At 44.5% G+C, this 23336-nt stretch overlaps 1 protein-coding gene across 2 annotated transcripts in view; it reads left to right on the top strand.

Annotated features, from left to right (window-relative positions):
- The first annotated feature begins 8449 nt into the window (after positions 1 to 8449).
- The window catches only part of SUOX (sulfite oxidase), a 28255-nt gene continuing 13368 nt past the window's right edge, over positions 8450 to 23336 (top strand). Inside the window, exons 1-2 of one of the 2 annotated variants that reach the window (XM_030196742.1) lie at positions 8450 to 8541; positions 18851 to 18914. In XM_030196742.1, the coding sequence (XP_030052602.1) occupies positions 18862 to 18914 (53 nt within the window). In that variant the 5' untranslated portion in view covers positions 8450 to 8541; positions 18851 to 18861. Of the gene's footprint in view, positions 8542 to 17832; positions 17864 to 18850; positions 18915 to 23336 lie in introns of those variants that run through there. The other variant, XM_030196743.1, reaches the window with a different exon arrangement.

Here is a 23336-nt window from a genome sequence, read left to right on the forward strand (position 1 = left end):
GTGGCAGGAGGGAGGAGGTGTTGCTCCTACCTCCAACGTTTTATGGTATGGAACGGGGAGGAGAGGCGGGATTACTTGACCACCAGATCCATTTTGATGAGGGGGGCGGGTTCCAGGGTCCACTGGGACCACCAGGGATATTTTGCACAAGGGGGTATGGGAGGAGGTTTGGGGTCCACCGGACTACCAGGGATTTTGCTCAGGGAAGGGATCTGGGGTCCACTGGACTACCAGGGATATTTTGCTCAGGAGGGTCTGGGAGGGGTCTGCGGGGAGGTCAGGGTCCACTGGAACATCAGGGAACTTTGGTTCTGGAGGAGGTCAGGGTCCAATGGACCACCAGGGGATTTTTGTGGGCCTTGGGTGTGCAAGGGGGCCGGGAGGGTGAGGTAGAGAGCACAAGTAGGCAGCCTTTGCAGCTGCCCGTGTTTCTCTCCTCTCCGACAGCTCCAGGCCATAAAATCTAGCTCATTAAAGCTAGGCGCTCTGGAGCTATGTATTGCACAGAATGCTCATTGTAATACTAATGCGCTCGTTGTAATACATTTGCATATGTAGCTGCTGACGGCACACGTTAGAGCCACGGCAAACCCTATTGTGTATTACTTGCTAAATAACGTTTGCTCTAGACCGGCTACAACCAGTCTAAACCAAACAGTAGCTTACCCGCCTTGTTGCCTGATTCAAAGAATCACTGTTTACACATTCTACTTAGAATTTAATTTGTTCATCATCCAATGCACCCAAGGCCCCATTCAATTCCCTAATGCTAACAAGTAAGTCCCTCCTATGAGGATATAGCTTATGTTGCCTTTCCACTGCAGCTAGCCTAGTCTGAATTGTCTCTTTTCAAATCCAGTCTTTCTTCTTGGCAGCTGCTAGGTTTATAAACTTGCCTCTTAAAACTGCTTTTAAACACTCCCAAATAGTTCTAGTCAAAAAGTGTTCTATGGGATTATGAACCAGAAAGTCTCTAATGACTTCCTCCATGTGGGCTTTTACATTATGGTCTCCTAGAAGACTGTCATTCAATTGCTAATATTTTGTACCCCCTTTAATATTGCCAGGCTGCAGCATCAACCATGCTGGAGCTTGATCTTTACTCCCATCTCCCCCCCCACCCCCAACACACACACCCTCTCTAACAATAAGTGAACTGCTGAGAAATAAGTATAGTTTTTCTCTGGTCTTCCAGTTTGGGAATGGTGGAGTGAGGAGGGAGATCTGAAGGCTCCTGCTCTCCCTAGCCTAATTTGCACTTAATTGGCAGCATTGGACTTTACTCAGCTTTTGGGATACTCCCAACACCCTCAACATCCCTTTGATGGTTGGCTCGCATAAGTAGATATTCATAAGTACATAAGTGTTGCCATAGTGGGACAGACCAAAGGTACATCAAGCCCAGTATCCTGTTTCCAACAGTGGCCAATCCAGGTCACACGTACCTGACAAGATCCCAAAACAGTACATTACATTTTATGCTGCTTATCCCAGAAATAAGCAGTGAATATTCCCATCCATTTTAATAATGGCTTATGAACTTTTCTTTTAGGAAGCTATTCAAACCTTTTTTAAACCCTGCCATGCTAACTGCTTTTACCACATTCTCTGGCAACGAATTCCAGAGTTTAATTACACACTGAGCGAAGAAATACTTTCTCTGATTCATTTAAATGTACTACTTTGTAGCTTCATTGCATGCCCCCTAGTCCTAGTATTTTGGAAAGAGTAAACAAGCAATTCACATCTACCCATTCCACTCCACTCAGTATTTTATATCCCTCTATCATATCTCCCCTCGGCCTTCTTTTCTCCAAGCTGAAGAGCTCAAGCCATTTCAGACTTTCCTCATAGGGAAGTCGTCCCATCCCCTTTATCATTTTCATCACCCTTCTCTGTACCTTTTCTAATTCCACTGCATCTTTTTTGAGATGCGGTGCCCAGAATTGCACACAGTATTCAAGGTGCGGTTGCAACATGAAGTGATACAAAGGCATTATAACATCCTGTGAGATGGACGTCTGTTTGGGACGTTCTGACGTGTACATCCTTTCGAAAATGCCCCTCCAAGTGTCAAAGCCAAGGAAGATCGTTTAGGGAGACATGGCTTAAAGGTGGTCACAAATATTGAAGTCTCAAATCTCAGTTGAAGTTGGAACCCTAAGCTGGTGGTGGGAGAGGCTAAAGATTTGCCCTAGTCCTTAAAACTTTTAGCACTGACCTTCAATTGCTCAAGAATGCAAGGAATCTCCATAAAACACTATCTACTCCCTGAGGCATCAGCTTTTGAAAGAGGCCAGACATACCCTCCTTGGACATTGATGGAGTTGAACGATCTTTTACCACTGCTAGGGTCAAATGGGGTGCCTCCCCCCCCTTATGCACTGTTACCAAGCAAGGTCAGACAGGCACAAGCAGCACCAGAGTTCTCTTCCTACTTTGTTTTTTCTTCTTCTCCCCCCACTATGCCAGAGCACACCATCAGGCTGAAAGGTGCTGAGGGTCCAATATCTGGATAGAATGGCAGTAGTTGACCTGCCACACATTCCCCCCAATCACTCCCCCAGATAGAAGGAAGTGGAGAGAAGAAAAGATCTGTGCCCTGCATGAGACAGAAAACTTATTCAAGGACTGAGACTGGGACTGTCTCCATGGCAATGCCCAGAGGCTACCACCTGAACTCCTGGGCTAACTAACTACAAGCATAGGGAGAGCTTTCAATAATGCCCCAATCTTACATACAGACAGTAGCATACCTAGCTTGGTTGCCACTTGGGGTGGCGCACCTCCCTCCTCCAAGCAGTAAGGGCTGTATTGAGCAGTCCTGAAGCTGCAGTCTACAGGTGCATGGCTGTTGGCTCCAAGGAAGTTGGAGGAAAACTGGGCGATGAGGTGAGCCTATCTAGTCCATTATATGGCCTGAAGCCAGTAGGTGGAGCTTGCTGGCATTTTAGTTCACCCAAAACAATAGCAAATGCTATTGAAAACAATATCAAAAGTGGAATTAGAAATAATGGACTACCTACTACTACTACTACTACTTAACATTTCTAAAGCGCTACTAGGGTTACGCAGCGCTGTACAATTTAACATGGAAAGACAGTCCCTGCTCGAAGAGCTTACAATCTAAAAGACAAATGTACAGTTAATCTGAAAGGTCAGGCAGATTGGGGCAACCTATATGTTCGAAAGGTTAGGTTCCGAAAGCAGCATTGAAGAGGTGAGCTTTAAGCAAGGATTGAAGATGGGTAGGGAGGGGGCTTTGCGTAGGGATTCAGGAAGACTGTTCCAGGCATAGGGTGAGGCAATGCAAAATGAGCGGAGCCTGGAGTTGGCAGTGGTGGAGAAGGGTACTGAGAGGAGCGATTTGTCGTGTGAGCGGAGGTTACGGGCAGGAACGTAGGTGGAGATGAGGGTAGAGAGGTAGTGAGGAGCAGCAGACCGGGTGCATTTGTAAGTAAGGAGGAGAAGCTTGAATTGGATGCGGTATCTGATCGGAAGCCAGTGAAGTGACTTGAGGAGAGGGGTGATATGAGTATATCGGTTCTGGCGGAATATAAGACGTGCGGCAGAGTTCTGAATGGATTGAAGGGGGGATAGATGGCTGAGAGGGAGGCCAGTGAGGAGCAAGTTGCAGTAGTCGAGGCGAGAGGTAATGAGAACGTGGACGAGAGTTCGGGTGGTGTGCTCAGTGAGGAAAGGGCGAATTTTGTTGATGTTGAAAAGGAAGAAGCGACAGGTTTTGGCAGTCTGCTGGATATGAGCAGAGAAGGAGAGGGAGGAGTCGAAGATGATCCCGAGGTTGCGGGCAGATGAGACGGGGAGGATGAGGGTGCCATCAACTGAGATAGAGAGTGGGGGAAGAGGAGAAGTGGGCTTAGGTGGAAAGATGAGGAGCTCGGTCTTGGACATGTTCAGCTTCAGGTGGCGGTTGGACATCCAGGCAGCAATGTCAGATAGGCAGGCAGATACCTTGGCCTGGGTCTCTGAGGTGACGTCTGGTGTGGAGAGATAGAGCTGGGTGTCATCAGCGTAGAGATGATACTGGAAGCCATGAGATGAGATCAGTGAGCCTAGGGAAGAGGGTAGATAGAGAAGAGAAGGGGTCCGAGGACAGATCCCTGGGGAACACCAACAGATAGCGGGATGGGAGTGGAGGAAGATCCATGAGAGTGCACCCTGAATGTGCGGTGGGAGAGATAGGAGGAGAACCAGGAGAGGACAGAGCCCTGGAACCCAAATGAGGCCAGAGTGGCGAGAAGTAGATCGTGATTGACAGTGTCAAAAGCGGCAGAGAGATCAAGGAGGATGAGGATGGAGTAGTGGCCTCTAGACTTGGCCAGGAGCAGGTCATTGCAGGTCCATCTGTAAAATATCTAAACCTGCTCCATTTGGATAGGCAATGCCTTAAAAGGTAAAGGACAAAAGATTTGTATATTTTTTTGCTTATTTGAAAGCTTCCCATATGTAGATATAAATATTATGAAATAAAAATTGAATATCACTAAAACAGCTTAAAAATTTATTGTAGATGGTATAAACAGCAGTTATAAACTACGTATTTTGTGCTAATTTTTTTACACTGTTAAACAATTCAGATGGCCAAATTTCAGTGAGGATATCCTGTTTCTTGATGGGTTAATTTTAACTGTTGTAATCTGCTCTGGGAAACCTGGTGTTATAAAGATGGAATATATTGAAATTTAAATGGAAGTACAATTAAACTCTCCTTTCATTGGGGCACATGGAATCACATTTTCATTGATTTTGTAGAAGTTTACATTTTAGATAAACAAATGGATAAATTCTGTTTTGAACATGTTTCAGGGACAAGTGGTTTTATAAGTCAAAATAAAATAATATTTTATTTACTGCAGATCTCTTTTGTTTAAACATAACTAAATGGGATCTAAGCCCCTAATGCAGTCCATTGGTTTTCTTAAGTTTTGTTCTTGTAATGACTTATACTGTGCCCAAACTGAAAACTCTTATCTCTTCTACATCGTTACTAATAAAAGGCGCACATTATGAACACTATCCATCCTAAAAGGTTGTTTTGGATGTACAGGAGGAATTGTGATGCTGAATAAATACGTGTATGTTTGTGTCCCTAGTTATGCATCCAAAGTTTATATAATCCTTTCAAGAAAGCCAGGTACTTGTTTTACTTATTAGTGGAACATAACCACAGAGGCATGGTATGGTCGCATTTTCAATATGGTAATATGAGGGCCAAGCTAAGGAACAGGTTATTTTGAGTTAGTCTTCACTGGACCAAGCTTGCTAACCTTGTGCCATCACCATCGCCATCCAGCTAGATAGGCAGTGTCTTCAAAGATAGAGGATAAGAGGGGGGGGGGGGGTTGTTTGTTTGTTTTTAAATTTGTCTCACATTATCACAAGCAAACTCGGTTTCAATGTGGTTTACGTTTGAAAATACAGTGAGTCAGAATAATAGAATTCAGTTATATGATGGGAGCAAGTACATGGATATGTCTGAAACATTTAACAAAGATTAGATTACCATATACCCAGTGTCAAATGTACAGCGCTGCGTGCGTCTGGTAGTGCTATATAAATGCTATTAGTAGTAGTAGTAGTAGTAGCTGGGCATTTAAAAGTCTGTCCATAAATGATGCTGCATGTTCAGAAATCATAGCCATAAGTATAGACAGTTATTAAATATTATCACATGCATACACCAGAACAGACATCCATACACACATTGAAAAAGTAAACAACTTTTATTTTCTCATTTCCATCTTCCAAAATTCCAGACAGCAGACGTACAGATCAGCAGGACCCAAAACAATCCAAAACAAAACAAAACAAAAAACCCCAAACAAATAACACAGTTTATACCTAATTGTTGAACCACCCTTAGGATTCACCTTTCAGTTTAAAAAGCAAAACTATGTGCATGTAAGGACTGGACAAAAAAATTAAAACAAGGTTACAGCAAATGCCTTTAATATGTAATACTTGGTATCAACAAAGAAATAGTGATGGAAAATTCACATAACAAACAGCCTGAGCCAACAGATTTATTTTCGATTGAACATAATTAACTTGCCTTCTAATAGTGTGCTGAAATGGACAATGTTGGCACATTTAGACTGCCTCTGGACAGAGCTTCTGCATGAAGGAAGTCCCTACCTCATTATTCACTACATATCTGTGAAATTGTAATAATAATAAAAAAAAAGCAACTGCATTTTTATAATATACCACTGCATTCCACAAAACAAAAAGGAGCAAGTTCCCACATGCAATCTTTTTCTTTTGATGTAGGCACAGGAAAAAAAAAAAAGATGTTAATGCTGCCAGTTTCAACCTAATGAATGTTTGTTTTTTTAAAATTGTGCTTAGGGCTTTTTTGAGGGGGTAGTTGCGGGTACTGAGTACTGGCACCTTTTCCATTGTCTACAAAAATTGACCCATGGACCCCGAGTTTTAATTAACATAGTAGATGACGGCAGAAAAAGACCTGCATGATCCATCCAGTCTGCCCACGATAAACTCATATGTGTATACCTTACCTTGATTTGTACCTGTCTTTTTCAGGGCACAGACCGTATAAGTCTGTCCAGCAGTATTTCCTGCCTCCCAACCACCAGTCCCGCCTCCCATCACCGGCTCTGGCACAGACCCCGTATAAGTCTGCCCTCCCCTATCCTAGCCTCTCAACCACCAACCCCTCTTCCCCCCACCACCCAATTTCAGCTAAGCTTCTGTGGATCCATTCCTTCTGCACAGGATTCCTTTATGCCTATCCCACGCATGTTTGAATTCCGTTACCGTTTTCATCTCCACCACCTCCCGCGGGAGGGCATTCCAAGCGTTCACCACCCTCTCTGTGAAGAAATACTTCCTGACATCTTTCCTGAGTCTGCCCCCCTTCAATCTCATTTCATGTCCTTTCGTTCTACCGCCTTCCAATCTCTGGAAAAGATTCGTTTGCGGATTAATACCTTTCAAATATTTGAACGTCTGTATCATATCACCCCTGTTCCTCCTTTCCTCCAGAGTATACATGTTCAGGTCAGCAAGTCTCTCTTCATACGTCTTGGAACGCAACTCCCATACCATCCTCGTAGCTTTTCTTTGCACCGCTTCCATTTTTTTAACATTCTTCGCAAGGTACGGCCTCCAAAACTGAACACAATACTCCAATGAAACAGCTCAGGCTCTACCAGGGGCGTATCTGAGATTCGGCGGTAGGGGGGCAGGGGCTAGAGTGAGGGGGCATATTATAACCCCCCCTACTGCTGCCGCCCCCCGCCGCCGTCGTCATCGTCAACCCTCCCCCCTACCTACCGCCGTTAACCCTCCCCCGCCTACCGCCGCCGTCACCTACCCGAGGTCCGCTCCTGCCGGTTTTTTAAACTATTACTTCAGCTGAAGCCCAGCCGAGGTCTTCTTTAACTTCATCTTCATCCTCGTGCTGTTAAAGCTGCATGATGCATCCTTCCAGTTGGACAGAGTTTGACGTCGCAGCACGTTGATGTCCGTACAACGTGCTTCGACGTCAAACTCCGTCCAACTGGAAGGATGCATCATGCAGCTTTAACAGCACGAGGATGAAGATGAAGTTAAAGAAGACCTTGGCTGGGCTGGCGGGGGTTGGGGTCCCCCGCCAGCTGAAGTAATAGTTTAAAAAACCGGCAGGAGCGGACCTTGGGGTAGGTGACGGCGGTAGGCGGGGAAAGGGTTGGCGGTAGGTGGGGGAGGGTTAACAGCGGTAGGGGGGTCCAGGGCGAAATCTGCGGGGGCCCAGGCCCCTGTGGCCCCACGCAGATACGCCCCTGGGCTCTACACATCAGTTCTGACTTGTCATAGGTTCTGTGACTGCAGGGGGCCTATTGTGGGGTGGATCCCTCAGTGATTACCCCACCCTTGAAGGGTGGCCTAGCATTTGAGTACCGGAACCTTTTTTGCTAGCAAAAACGCACTGGTACTTATAAATAGTAACTGTTACCTGATTCTCATAACATAATGTCTGTTTTGGTGACCCTTTACTAGGTGGAAAACATCTCTGCATGACTACAGGGAGTGCCTACAGCAGCCCCTAGTACTCTAACCGATGAAACCAATACTTCCTATGTGGACATCCGTAAGCTGAACAAGCCAGCATGTTTGAAAATATAAGCGAGATTAAATAAAAATGCTTTCAACACTAAAGAACGACAACGTAGATGCAACAGCTCATAGGTTTGCTTGCTTTGTTGTGAGTATACAGGGATGACGTCTGCACGGGGAAGGGAAAACTCAGAGAGACCTAATTGGTTTCAGCGTTTTGACGTCACTTCATCTGTCTATTAAATCGCGTTGGTTTCAAGCCTCATTGTGGGGCTCCAATTGCATCCCTTCCTGGTATTCCAAGCCTCGTTCTGCCTCTCCAATAGGTTCTTTCAGTGCGTAGCCACCTACTTTTTATGTATGTGCAGGTCACTGCAGTTCAGGTGATCGTCTCCGAGTCCCTTTTGGTAACGTGAGGACTGAGTGTCTGTAGCGAGTCACGCAGAAGCAAGAGAACAAAGTGTAAGAAACTGGCTTCTGTTCTCAACCCTATGTCCTCACTATCTTTATTTTGTTGTTTTCTCACGTTCTTCCTGCTTTATCTCCCTTTCCTTGCATCTGTCCCCAACCTATACTCTAGCGTTTGAACGCTATAACAAAATTCTCCCCTCCCCGCCCCCCCCACCGAAAAGTCAGAGTACCTGTACCTTAAATATGAGTACAAAGTACTGAAACTTAAAGGAGGGAAGAGCCTTATAACAGTTATCTTGCCATTAAGTAAAACAGATAATAACGTGTAAGCTTAAACAAACCAAAATGTGATAATGGTCGCTATCGTAATTAGAAAATCCTAAGATAATTTTTCTTTGTAGTTACTTTTTTTTTTTTTTTTAACTGGGGGTAGATAAGTCTGTATATGTGTGGTCTGTGTTGCTGACAGGCAGTCTGCCATTGAAGTCAAACAAAGTCCCATTGTTCTTGGAGAAGAAAGAGCTGCTGAGACGGCAAAGGGGCAATTCTCTAACTTGGGTGCCGTGACTTAGGCACCGCAGTAGGACATGTTTGGTGGCAATTTTGTAATGACTTTGGGCATGCCTGAGCAGTTATTGCATAAAACCAATTTGGTGTGCCAGCCTGTGCCAATGGATGGTGCATGGCACTCTCAGGTTCACCAACTTACAACATGGGAAACTAATAGTGTGTGTTGCTTTGCGACATGCCCCTATCTACATAGTAACATAGTAGATGATGGCAGAAAAAGACCTGCACGGCCCATCCAGTCTGCCCAACAAGATAAACTCATATGTGCTACTTTTTGTGTATACCCTACCCTTGATTTGTGCCTGTCCTCTGCAGGGCACAGACCGTATAAGTCTGCCAAGCACTATCCCCGCCTCCCAACCACCTCCCCCACCGGCTCTGGCACAGACCGTATAAGTCTGCCTAGCACTATCCCCGCCTCCCACCACCAGCTCTGGCACAGACTGTATAAATCTGCCCAGCACTATCCCGTCTCCCAACCACCAGTCCTGCCTCCCACCACTGGCTCTGGCACAGGCCGTATAAGTCTGCCCAGCACTATCCCCCCTCCCAACCACCAGCCCCGCCTCCCACCACGGCTCTGGCACAGACTGTATAAGTCTGCCCAGCACTATCCCCGCCCCCCACCATCGGCTCTGCCACCCAATCTCGGCTAAGCTCTCATCCCCCCTTGCAGTTGTATGCTATAGCAATTACAGGTATCGGTTATAGAATTATGCCTAGCAATTATATGTAGAATTAGTGCCTTACATTAGGTGACAGTTTACACAAACGTGAAAGGCAATTCTATACACTTTATATCAGTGGTGTAGCCAACGGTGGGCCCGGATGGGCCCAGGCCCACCCACTTTGGGCTCAGGCCCACCCAGTAGCAGCACACCTATGATGTGACTGGCAGGGATTCCCAAGCCCCAGCAGCTGAAAACTCTCAACAACTGTCCCTAAATAGCAGATCTTTGCCTGCAGCGAGTAGCAACTGATACATACTGCTCGCATCGGCCCCACAGCCTTCCTCTGATGTATTCCTGCCTATGCAGAAACAGGACGTTGTATCAGAGGGAAGGCTGTGGGGCCAACATGAACAGTGTGTATTAGTTGTTGCTCGCTGCCAGTGAAAATCTGCTATTTTAAAGGTATGGAGGGGGATGTTTGAGAGACCATATCACTTGTGGGACAAGGTGCAGTTCTGCCCACCCATCTTGGGCCCAGGCCCACCCAAAACTGGGTGTTTGGCTACGCCCCTGTTTTATATGCTTTAGTATCAAAAATAGCTTATTCTCAAGCTATATGTGCAACCAAGTTTAGCTTGACAACTTTTACCGAAGATCTTGAAACATAAACGAAATGTTATATTGAGTCTTCTTTATATTATCTAAACAGAGTACAGCACAATAAAGAAGTCTAATATATTATCGGTATGATTATAAACTATTTATGATGTTGTTTTTTCTGCCGTCAAGGTTGGCGGGCTATTTTTGGGACGCTTCTTGATGTGAATCAGGCTAGAAAATTTGTCATTTTCTGGCACCCCTAAGAGCAAGTGGAGATCACTCTTGACTCCTGTTAGAGGTATGGCGTGGGGTTTGGGAGGAAGGTTTCCACTAGACAGGAGGGTACCTCTTCTGGGATTGGGGCATCTGAAGTGTTGTTTCTGGTGTTGGGGGGGGGGGGGGGAGAGGGGTTGTGGATCTTGCATCAGGGAGGGCCCTTTATGGGGTCAGGATCAGGAGTTTCCACCTGGAGGGAGGTAACGGCAGTGACTTTTCTTTTAATGTCTCCTTTAAGTCACTGCTCACGCACTGACAGGAAGGAAGACTTTTTTTTTCTCTTTTCCTGTTGGGAATCGGGGCTTGTTCATGGAAAGTAGTACTACTACCACCACTACTACTTATCATTTCTATAGAAAGTAAGCTCTTCTTACTGCTGGGTGGAACCCTGCTGTGCTTTTAAAGTATAGTAAGGCCTGCTGTATCATTTTTACTTAAATACAGAACCTGTCTGTCACAAGTTTAGATAGAGGGTGTCGCTTTCTGTCTTAGCACAGCAGATGCGGGTTGCACCTGTAAACCAAGACAACAGCCAATTGGAGAGATTTCGGAAGTTCTCCTGTCTCTGCAATTCGGATGAAAAAGGACTTCAAAGTAGGAATAACTGCAGGACTCAGAAGTTTGTAAAACTCTGCTCTAAACCCATCCAGACCTGGCGATTTTAAAAGGGCACTCTGCTGAATGGCTAAAGCCACCTCCTCCTCAGATATGGGACCATTAAGTTTATCCACATCTTTATTACCCAAGCAGGGTAGTTCTAGACTAGAGATTGCCCTCCATAGGTGTCTCCAGTGGGCTAGCGTATAATTTTTGATAATATTGTTGAAAAATCTCCGCTATCTCCTGATCTGACCTCACTTGAACGCCGTCTCCTCTATCTAGTTGAGCAACAATACGCGATCCTCCCAAACGATTAATTAGATGGGACAGTAGTTTCCCAGACTTATTTCCATGTAGGTACAATTGATATTTGAAATAGGGCAAAGAAATCAGTGAACTATCATGAAGTAGTTCTGTAAGAGCTGTTTTTGAATCGCCAGAAGAGAACTCGTTTGTGCTGTCAGACGCTCCCCATATAGTTTTCAAGCTCTAACCACTAGTTTTTCTAATCGCAAGATTTCCCTATCTCTAGATTTTTTCTTAAAGGAAGAGTAAGCTATTATTTCCCCTCTTAGCACAGCCTTGGCTGACTCCCAAAAAAAACACTGGCTGCTGTATGTGATCTGTATTATGCGTTCGATACTCCTCCCAATTATGAAATAAATGTTCTCGGAAAGCCTGATCCCAATATAATTGCGTAGGAAACCTCCATTGGCCCAATTTATTCTCTGATCCTCCAAAGTGCACCACACCGAAGCATGATCTGACACGCTATACGGTCCTATACCTGCATCTTTCACGGACAAAAAGAGTGTTGCCGATAAAAGCCAAAATCAATTCTAGATTGTGTCCATGTGCCCAAGACAAATGCGTATAGTCTCGGTCCATGGGATGTAACATTCTCCAAATATCCAAAAGTTCTAGACTCGAGCAAAGGAGCGGTATGCCTTTGGAAGAGTTCCCTTGTTCCGTATGAGTCCTCGAGATTTATCTAAAGCTGGTTCATGAACCATATTGAAGTCACCCCCTGTTAAAATGGGCATATCTTCCAACCCTACCACCCTCTGAATAATAGCTCTTATCCATCCATGTTCATAGACATTAGGCCCTTACACATTACATAACAGCATTGTTTTTTTTGTTAAGAAGGACTTTAATCATTAAAAACCTCCCCTTGGGATCCCTCCAGGATTTCTGAATTACTACATCTATTCCCCTCCACACAAGAACTAGGAGACCGCAGATAAATGGTCCTCTTGTAAAAAGGCAAGGTCTACCTTTTGACAGTTCAAGGTTTATAAGATTTTTTGCATTTAATAGGTGACGTTACTCCATTTACATTCCGTGAAACCAATTTAACCCTCAGGTCTTCTTACGTAAGGTGTGACCGTGTCTCAGATGTATAGCATTATCCGACCAAGGGCATCAAAGACTTCCCCGACAGTAAAAGCCCAACACACAACCTCCCATACTGAAACCTATGAAATAACAAAACTAACCCCAAACCCCCTCCCCCCTCCTTAACCAATTTCTGTTAATCCCCATCCCCACTCCGTCCAACAACAACTGGACTGAGATCAGTGTGGAAATTCTCCCTCCTCCCAACTTCCCACTCCTTTGTGATCACTACAATGATGCAACCTTCACCTTAGCTGTTTGTTGCTATAGACTTAGCAGTTAAAAAAAAAAACCTCACAACTTTAAACCCCACATAATATATATATATATATATAGATATATATATATATACAATAATGAATCAATATTGTCAAAACTCCATTGTTATCCTTCCCATCCTCCCACCCTCTCATAAACCTCCCACCATCTCATACATCCAAGCATCATTCATCTTCTAACAAATTCACCCTAATAGCTAACAATCCTCAGAAGATAATAAAATAAATAAATAATAAAAAGAGCCCTCACCTTTCTCTCATACCACATGTGTCCATATCACCGTTCTTAATTGTCTTCCCCACGTCCCCCACATCTCCTCCGCACTTCACCATCAATACTTATTAAATAGAGCAACCGTGGCCATATGACCATGCCACTTTATACAGCCATAGTCCATTGGTGCTACGGCAGTCTCGGATAAGCTGAATGGCTTCCGCAACAGCGGTAAACACTCGCAGGAAGCACCAGAAGAAAGAAAAAAAAATTACTGCTATAGTCCATGCTGTCTTTCATATCTTATGACCATCAAACATCCTTATAAGAAACCAGTAGTCATTCGAGAGCTAGTGCTGTCAGCAAACCACCATGTGTGTATGTTCAGTAAGAGGCCTTCTCCTCATCGCCTTAGTGTCTGGTCTCATGACCCGGCCTCAACTGTTCGCTCCGTCGTAATTCCCTCTGAGCCATTTCTAGCCAGCAGTTTTTTCGCATCCTCTGGCGAGTCAAAAAATTGAGCTTCACCATCCATAAAAATCTTTAGCCTTGCCGGATACAATAGAGCAAATTGAACATGCCGCTTATGCAGTTCTGAACAAACAGGAGCAAATGCATGTCTCATAGTCGATACCCTAGCAGAGAAATCCTGGAAACACAAGACCGATTTATTTCATACGTTAGAGTACCTTTTAGCTCTGATGGCCCTCAGAGTTTCTGCTTTGTGGGCGTAGTTCAGGATTTTGAAGATTACCACATGAGGCCTGAGCTCTGCTGATCTCTTAGGCCCCAGCCTGTGAGTACGCTCCACACGCAGAGGCCCTGCTTCCGATTGTAGGCGTATCTCTGATACCAACCAAGATTCCAAAGATTTTCTCAAATCCAATTCAGGGACAGACTCAGGTAGCCCACCAACCTTAGATTCCCTCTCCTTGATCGATTTTCAATATCATCAAGCTTATTCTCTAGTACTTTGAGCTTGGATTGGAAACTTGAATTAGACACGGTAAGCTGCTGAACTTGATCTCCAAATCAGACACTCGTTGCAGTATGCTGAAAACTCTCCGTGCATCGCCTCCAGTTTTCCATCCACACTATCTATTTATCTGTGATCGCTTGTAAAATTTTTTATCCAGTGATGCATCAATAGCTTGCTTCACCTCCATTACGATCTCCGCCACCCATGCGGAGCTGACGCTGGAAGCTCCAGAATCCCCTCTGGCCGCCATCTTAACTTCACACTGTTGTGTCCTGTCTTTCTCTCGGCATTGCACTTTCGAAGCCATTCTCTTCTCTTCCAAGAGAGAGGCACCAAACCCCAGATCTTAACTCCTGATTCCTTACCTGCACTGTCACCGTCCGGTTTTAGCAATAACGTCTTTGGAGGCCAGTTTTAGGAGGCGAGTCTCGGAGCTCCTTCCACCGACACCCGCTCTCTCAGCAAAGCATCACGTCCTCTCCTCTCCTTTCTTTTATATTTCCACTCACTACATTTAGTCCAACCATTATGGAAGTCCTTCTAGATGGTTTTTTTGTTTGTTTGTTTTTCAGCAGCTTACAACTGTAGTCCCCAAGTTCAGACATGAGGTGACCCCATTATGTAATGCCTAGAGCTTCCTCCCCAGGGCTACGAGTTCTCCCTCTGTAGTAGCCTGGCTGATCCTGGTCTGTGAATCAAACCCGTGGCCTTTGCACTGCCACTGAGCAAGCTGGAGACTTAAAAAAAAAAAAAGCCAGAGGCTATTTTTTTAGAAAATACATCGTAGGAGTAGTTTAGTAAAACTAAGATCTATCTAGGTTGATGACTTTCAAGTTTTTACTATTTGTCTAGAAATGTTGCTATGAATTAATTTTGTCCCTGTTTCAGTAAAGAAAGAGGTTTTACATATACAGAGAGAGAGAGATCTCTATTCTCTTTCTATAGATACCTATATCTATAAACACATAAGTACAAAAAGCATTTTAAACTTGACAGTTTGACGTCAAGTTTTTTTGGCCTACCCACTCGTTGGAACCTACCCTTCCGTTGGACTGTGGCACTGTGAGCCTACATTTTGTACTCTCTCCCAGGTCCCAACCCAGCTGAGTTATTGTAGCAACAGTATTCCCTTTGGAAACCCTGGCTAGTCTGTATTGTTTCTTAATCTGAATTCAGAACTGATGAATAGTGTTGGCAGTTCTCTTTATTTACACAACAGATATACCTTATGTGTTTCCAAATCTGTAACAGCTTGCTGCTAGGAAGCCATGTTAGTAATAATGTTAGAGACGTAATATATTCTTGAGGCCTAGCATTTAGAATTGTATTTGATGAAGCGGTATGAATTGTTTTCATCGGGGGAGGGGGTTTGCTTTTAGTATTTACAATACTGATAACTTTTTAGAAACACACATTATACTCGCTGACTGGGCTTCAGGTGCAAAACATAACATCCACACCACCTTATGCCTTAGAATGTTCATTTAGTTTTTCTGGCAATGGTCCACACTTATGTGCTGTGAATTGAGGCTACCAAAAAAATTGAAAAGTGTAGCAGAATCTGGTTGGTCAGAGCATCTGTTTGGTACTCTGTGCTTGACCTTTTGATAGTGCTACTTTCTCTTAAAGAAACTTAGCTGCATTAGGCACCAACACAGCTAAAAAAAAAAAAAATGGAGTACAGCGGATGTGCTCAGGCCTCTTGTGGTAACTCCAATGTTCGTACGCTAAAAAAATACTTCTGATTTTACTGAGGGGGGCGAGTCACGAGAAAGAGAGTAGGCATTGCTGTGTTAACCGTTAGTGCATCTACATTACGATGGGCTAGCACAGGGATACTGAGTGAGCCCTTACCGCCTACAAAATGAGCGGCTGTAACTGCTCCCACAAATTAAAAAATGGCCACACTAGCACGTGGCCATTTTACAACTGTGGGTAAAAATGGTCTTAGTACGCTCTTAAGTGAGCCTTTCTCGGTGCTAAGGCTTTTTTGCTCCAGGTTAGTAAAAGGACCCCTTAGTAACCAAGTTTTCCTCCCACCATAATCCAGTGGGATCAGGGTGGATTTTAGTGGGTTGTTTGTATGGAAAGACCTAGAATGGGAAAGCTAGGTTTTCTTTCAGAATAGTAAAATCAAAATTGAATACAGCTGATGGAAGAGAGACACCTGTTGGGCTGAGAAGAACTTGGGGTCCACTACCATGTTTTGCTGAGTCCCACAGCTCGGTTGTTTAGCATATGATCTGTAAGGGCGCTACAAGTCCCAGTAAGCAGCATGAGGAACCAGAGGAGCAGATATTGGGTTAGTACAAGCCAGTGTGCATTAGTGTGTGTACTTACCATGTATTTGTAAGTCTCTAAACCTGCAACACTCTGCTGCAAGCTATACATGAGGAGGGTTCTAGGGTGTGTACAGGTCCTTCAGAACTTTCCACTGGGAGGTGAGAGAAATTTAAAACCAGAAACCAAACAAACCTTATCACGTTTATTGTTTAATGTATTTCTAGCGCCCCTTGTGAAGTGGAGGTCTGTGTGTACACAGATGACATCTTGTTGGTGGGTTATTGTTCTCCAAGCTTTGGAACTCACCCCTTTGCAGGGTTGTCTGAGTACAATTTCACAACAGTTAAAATATTGCCTGGTTTTAAACATGGACAAGACTAGAGCATGTTGGATAGTTAGCCATTAGCCTCATCCCTCCTTGGAGCCTACTTTACTAGGTCTCTCAATACAGCTTCGACCTTATTTAAATGTTATGCAGTCGTTTTCTGCGTGCAATTCGCCATGTTTTGATAAGGGTACCTTACGTACCATAGTGCATGCACTACAAGTCTCTGGGAACATGGTGTGTCAGGGGTGGGTTGTTGTCTGATTAAGCAGTTGCAGACCCTCCAGCACATGGAGAATAGACTTCTGGCAGGAGCCCACAAGGGGGACCATGTCACATGCTTGTTTGTTAGGCTCCTTTGACTGCCTGTTGATGCTTAAAATTCTGACTGATCTCTAAAGCTTTTTATGGGAGGATCCCCTTCTTATCTGGCATGATATGATACATTTGTACTCCCCTGGGAAGGTTCTATGCCCTGTTAACACCAGTAAATTCTTTTCCTGCTTTGTCCAGGGCTTGCCTAGTGATAACTTGGGAAAGTGCCGTTTTTAGTACACCCCAATTTTGTGGAATCAGCTGCCAACTGATGTGCGAGCAGAAGATCCTATTAAAAAAAAATTTTTCAGAGTGGCCAAGATGGTGGCAGGCTTGGCTGCTTGAGTGGATCATTTGTGCTGCTTGTAAACTCCCCCCCCCCCCCCTTACCTTTTGCTGAAGAGGGTGGTCAAGATCACTGCCTCCATGTCTCAGGGTGGGGTAAGCAACCAATATACTTCTTTGTAGTCCTGCTTGTGCGTGCTCTGACTTTCTGGTCATGTGCCTTTGAGGGTGGCTGTATAACTGTCTGAAGCAGTGGCAGGTTAGGGATTCTGTTTCAATATACATTTCATAATAATATTCCTGGGTAATAGCTGAGTTGCTGTGATAGGTGCCCAGGCTGAAATGAAGCATCTCTGTACTGATAGATAAGGTTAATGGCAACAAACCAACAGTCCCACCCAAGAAGTATATGGGGAAGGAACCAAAATAGCCTTCTATGCTGGAACTGTTCTTTACACAGTCTTATTGGTCCCCCAAGGGTAGTTTGGTAACTTGAGGCACAGAGAAATAGTGTCTCACCCTGAGGTCATGCACAGAGCATCGGTGAGAGAGAGAAGGTGGCATGCTCGAGCTCACACAGTAAGTGGCAACTGCAGGACTGTGCCAATGAAATAATGCTCATTCTGTCCTCCTAGATGTTTCTGTCCTGGTGTGTACTTGTAAACCAGGAGTGGGCAACCTTGGTCTTGCAACTTAGTCAGTTTTCAGGATTTCCCCAGTGAATATGTATGACTATGCATGCACTACCTCCATTGTATGCTCATGCATATTCATTAGGGAAATCCTAAAAAAACAACTAGGTTGTGGCCCTTGAGGACTGAGGTTGCCCACCCCTGTTGTAGATCTCTCTGGCACACTTAGGTTTAACACCGAAAATCCCTTGGGATGTTCCTCCTGTTTTCTATGGGGGGAGGGGACTCTCCTGGGTCCCTGGGTATCTGTCTTGTACTGTTGCTGTCCTGACTCTGTGATGGTTTTTTTTTTTTTTGTTACATTTGTACCCCGCGCTTTCCCACTCATGGCAGGCTCAATGCGGCTTACGTGGGGCAATGGAGGTTAAGTGACTTGCCCAGAGTCACAAGGAGCTGCCTGTGCCTGAGGTGGGAATTGAACTCAGTTCCTCAGAACCAAAGTCCACCACCCTAACCACTAGGCCACTCCTCCACTCTAGTACGTTGTCTAATGTTTCCCTGCCCATGTACTCTGAACCCTCTCTATTGACCTCTCCTCTTTATATTACCTTCCACCTTCCTCGTGTCCCAGTTTAGTGCAACTGAGCTCTTTGGTGACTCCAGCCTGCACCATTCTTGGGTGAAGGCTGACTGTCTTCTTGAAAGATTTATGGGAAGTCATTAACAAGAGTGAAACCATTTGTGCCAGCCTCCCTAATTTGAGTTATGTTTCTGGAAGCCTTCAAAAGAACTGTAGCCATTAGTGTTTCCAGAAATCCCTAGGGATTTTTGTTAACGATGAAGGTTTTTGTTTGTGTTTTTGTGCTCCCCTATCTTTTGACAGTTGTGAGCTATGGTAAGTTTGCTGACATCTTCCTGTCCCATTATCCTTCAGGTTTGGCAGAGATGCTGCTCCGACGGATATCCCCTTTGCTGAGTGGCCTGCAGATCCCAAACAGGTATATACAAACTGAAAATCTAAAAACTAATAACCCCATGCACAAGACATTATGTAAGAATTGTTGCTGGTGTCTTTTTGTTTAACATTAGCTCTGTGTGTGATTTTTAGTGATAAGGAGTCTGAATGGAGCGAAAGAACTCAATCCTTACTGTTCTCCACAGAAATTTTTGCCAGTCTGTTGAGGAGGAGGAGGAATACTGTACAGAATTTCAAAAGTTTCAGTAAAGTTAGTCAGGTGGTGGATAAAATCAGTTGTTTGGCACACACTTTCAGAGGGTCCTGGGGAGAACACCGAACCCCCCCCCCCCCCCTTCTAATTAATGGGCCTTTTACTAAAGTGCAGTAGGGTTTTCAGTTACCACGTGTGTAACATACAATAACTTCAGGGGACATGGCCAGTATCTGCCCTGCAGTTACAGCACATGGCAGACACAAACTGCTCCATATGGCACTGCGTTACATCCAACTGCAGAGAACAGGGGAGCAACCTGCAGTGACCAGCCAACTATAGAGAGAAAAAATAAAAAGGTCTGGGGAGATTGTGCTGTTACCCCTTTGGCATCTGTCCATTCCCCTCCACCCACTATATCCCATCCCTACCCTGAAACATAGAGGACCCTCTCCTCCACTAGGGATGGTAGAGTGGGGTCTCATGTGCCATTCTGGAGGACATCACTTACACAGGCAGCAGCGGTGGAGAATCGCTGCACTGCCAGGAACCACTGGCCACCAGTCCAAACTCCCAGGGTGACTCCTGGGGGGGGGGGGGGGGGATTCCAGTTTTTACTGGCTGGAGGGTATGGTTTGTGTGGTGGGGGGATGGATCTCCTTGTTATATTGAATCAGTCTGGGGGGCTAATGTGTAATCAGGGAAGTGTTGGGGGGGCTGTCAGTTGTCATCGGGCATTTTGGGGTAGGGATTGGGCGCTGTAAGAGGTTTTAGGGGAGTGCCTGGGGTACACTGGGGGAGGGAAGAGCACTGGGCCACCAATGAGAGCACACTGTGCTACTGGACTGCTAGTAGCACAGCTGCACGTACTGCTATTCAGCTGTCCTATCGGTGATCCTGACAGTGCATGGTAATGACCAATGCGCTAACTGTCACAGCCAGCCACTCCCCCGCCTGCCCTTGTCATACCCTGATCTCGACTACTCCCATATAACGCAAAGACTCCCTTTTTAGTGTAGTCCACACAACTGTTTATCTGCTTCAAAACCAGAAAACTTGTAATTCCAGCTAATTAGTTAGCATCCTGTGCTTGACTTTTATGAGCAGGCTGGTACTGCTCTATCAATTAAGGTTAAGTGTCATCAAATAAAAGCAGCTGCTGCATCTCTTCCAAAGTCTTGTTCCATACGCTGGGAAACACATACAAAGCAGCAACTTGGTACTTACTTCATACCTCCGCTTAACTTCCACCTAGAGCAGTCTTCAGTCGGAGGTGGGGCTTTCGTTCAAGCAGTACTGTCTGTAGTTTATTGAATTTGCTTAACCGCCCGTACTTGTCAGTAGAGATAGTAAAGCTGTGTACCTGGACCAGATATTCTCCAGCAGCATGATTAATCGGGCCATAATCCTTCCCTCATCCGTAAGAATTGTCCTACTTCTTGAACTAACTAAGGAGACCAAGGAAAATGTTGCTCGCAGGAAGAATTGCACATGAGTTCTGATCTCTGGGAGAATTGGTTCCTCCTGGCACTGTCTGGTGATATTATTTATTGCGTGCCTGATTAATCCTTCTGTCTATAGAGAATACACGTAAGAGGTAAAAGCAGCTTTGCTATTTCTCTCCAGTGAGTCCCAGAGTCTTCTGAGTTGTTCCGAGAAAGAAGTAGTTTACTGATTTTATTTTTAAACAACCTCAGCTGATAGTCCAAATAAATTTTATAGTCTTTGTTAAGGGAAAATGCACATCAAGTCATTTAGTAGTGGAATTAGAAAAGGTGCAGAGAAGAGCGACAAAAATGATAAAGGGGGTGAGACAACTTCCCTATGAGGAAAGGATAAAGCGGCTAGAGCTCTTCAGCTTGGAGAAAAGACGGCTGAGGGGAGATATGGTAGAGGTCTATAAAATAATGAGTGGAATGGAACAGGTAGACATGAAGCGTGTTTACTCTTTCAAAAAATACTAGGATTAGGGGGCATGCGATGAAGCTACAAAGTAGTAAATTTAACATGAATTGGAGAAAAACGTGTAACTAAATTCTGGAATTAGTTGCCAGAATGTGGTAAAGGCGGTTAGCTTAGCGGGGTTTTAAAAAGGTTTGGACGGCTTCCTAAAGGAAAAGTCCATAAACCATTATTAAAATGGACTTGGGGAAAATCCACTGCTTATTTCTGGGATAAGCAGCATAAAATGTTTTGTACTTGTTTGGGATCTTGCCTGGTATTTGTGACCTGGATTGGCCACTGTTGGAAACAGGATGCTGGATAGACCTTTGATCTGTCCTAGTATAGCAATACTTACATACTTCTCCATTAGTTGGACTTCTCATTGTTTTGTCCGGGCTTCTATGGATTTGTCTGTAAAGGTGGTATAACCCTTAATGATGATGGACGTTTCTGCATGTTGCCTGGATTCAGAGACATCATGCCACTATTCATTCTTACCTCAAATTCTTTTGGAATGGACACTGATCACTCCAGTCAGGATCCTCTAGGGATGGTCCCCATACTGCGAGACAACTACTCTTCCTGCTTCCTTACTCTTTTGGAAGAGACTTTGTTCCCCTGCAACATACAGTCCCATAGCTGCTCCCTCCTCTTGCTCCTACACCTGCTGGCCAGTGGCTTGTCTAGTCACAGATTTCTGTGGTCAGTGACCGCTCTAGTTAAGGACAAGATTTGTTCCCTAATCTTTCTTTTTGCTCCCTTCCCTCGACCAGTTGTGATTGATGCACCACCTTCACTGCATCACTACTGCTTCTCTCTTCTGAACCCTTCCAGACCTGGAAAATGTCCTGTTTTAAACATAGAAACAGGGTGCTCAATGTAACTACTTGATGAGGGCTTCAGAGCTCCCTCATATTAGACTAATGTAATACAAATAGATGCTAAAATCCAAGTATACCACATTCACATGGTTCTAGTGTAAGTTTCTGGTCTCCCGATCAGATTTGTTTGACATGATCTCCCTCTAGTAAAATGTTGTTGCCTTTTGATCCTGTAACTTGTTGGCTTTAAGACATCTTGGTGCTCTTTCCTTTTAGAGATAGTGTTAGTTTACCCACCACTGAGGGTCAGATGTGGGGGAGGGACATAGAGGAAAAAGAGAACAGAAAGCACGTGTAAGGATAGTGTGTGCACGCTTTTCTACAAGCCAAACTTGGGGAAAAGACAGTAGTGCGAAGGCAGAAAGGAAGATGTAAGAGGGACCAGAGCAGTGGCCATTTTTTTTTTTGTTACATTTGTACCCCGCACTTTTTCCCACTCATGGCAGGCTCAATGCGGCTTACATATACAGGTACTTATTTGTACCTGGGGCAATGGAGGGTTAAGTGACTTGCCCAGAGTCACAAGGAGCTGCCTGTGCCTGAAGTGGGAATTGAACTCAGTTCCCCAGGACCAGAGTCCACCATCCTAACCACTAGGCCACTCCTCCACATATTGGGTGAGAGATGAGGAAGCAGTGTAATGATTAAAAAAAAAAAAGGGAAGGGATTCAGTGGCAGCCAGCCAGTAGTGAAAGTAGACTGTAGAGTCACTTCATATTGTTACAGGTAAGGGCCATTGCATTCAGTGTAGCCCATTTTCATTATTGACTCCATGATAGTTGTTCTCAGCAGCAGGGAAAGTGTGACAAATGCCCCTTATTTGCCACCTTGTTAAAATGAGAGGCTCTGACCTTTTGAAGCCTAATGAAATCTAAATCACTAATCTAATCTTAAGAGCCTTAGTTGAACTGCTGTATAAAAACCTGCTGATAACCTCAGCTACTGATGGTCTACTGCAGGAAGATGATTCTCTGGTATTCTGACCTCTGTTATCTTATCGAGACTCTGGAGTTAATGTTTAGCTCAGAGATGACAAACCTGCAAGAGGAGGAGATCATAGAAAGCGGGAAGGGGAATTACACAGAATTCACAATGATTAGGTTTTAACGCATGGAATAAGGGTTTCTGAGGCAGTTATCTCTAGCACCATATTATCAAACAGGTGCAGAGAAGTGGTTTTCTTGTGTGTGACATGTTGAATTAATCAAGGGTGCTCTAAAGTTCAATCACGTTACTCCCCTTTCTAGGGCCTGGGATGTTCAACAGTAAAAGCTGTTGCTTTTACTGTCTTCTATCCTATTAATTATACATTTTACTACTTTGTTCCCCTTTCTCCCTTGCCTTTTTGTAACTGCCTAAACTATGTATTTTTAAACTTTTTTTTTTTTTTGTAAACCATTTAGGTGGCGTATTAAATAAACATGAA

Source organism: Microcaecilia unicolor, chromosome 3, assembly GCF_901765095.1.
Source record: "Microcaecilia unicolor chromosome 3, aMicUni1.1, whole genome shotgun sequence".
NCBI lineage: Eukaryota > Metazoa > Chordata > Amphibia > Gymnophiona > Siphonopidae > Microcaecilia > Microcaecilia unicolor.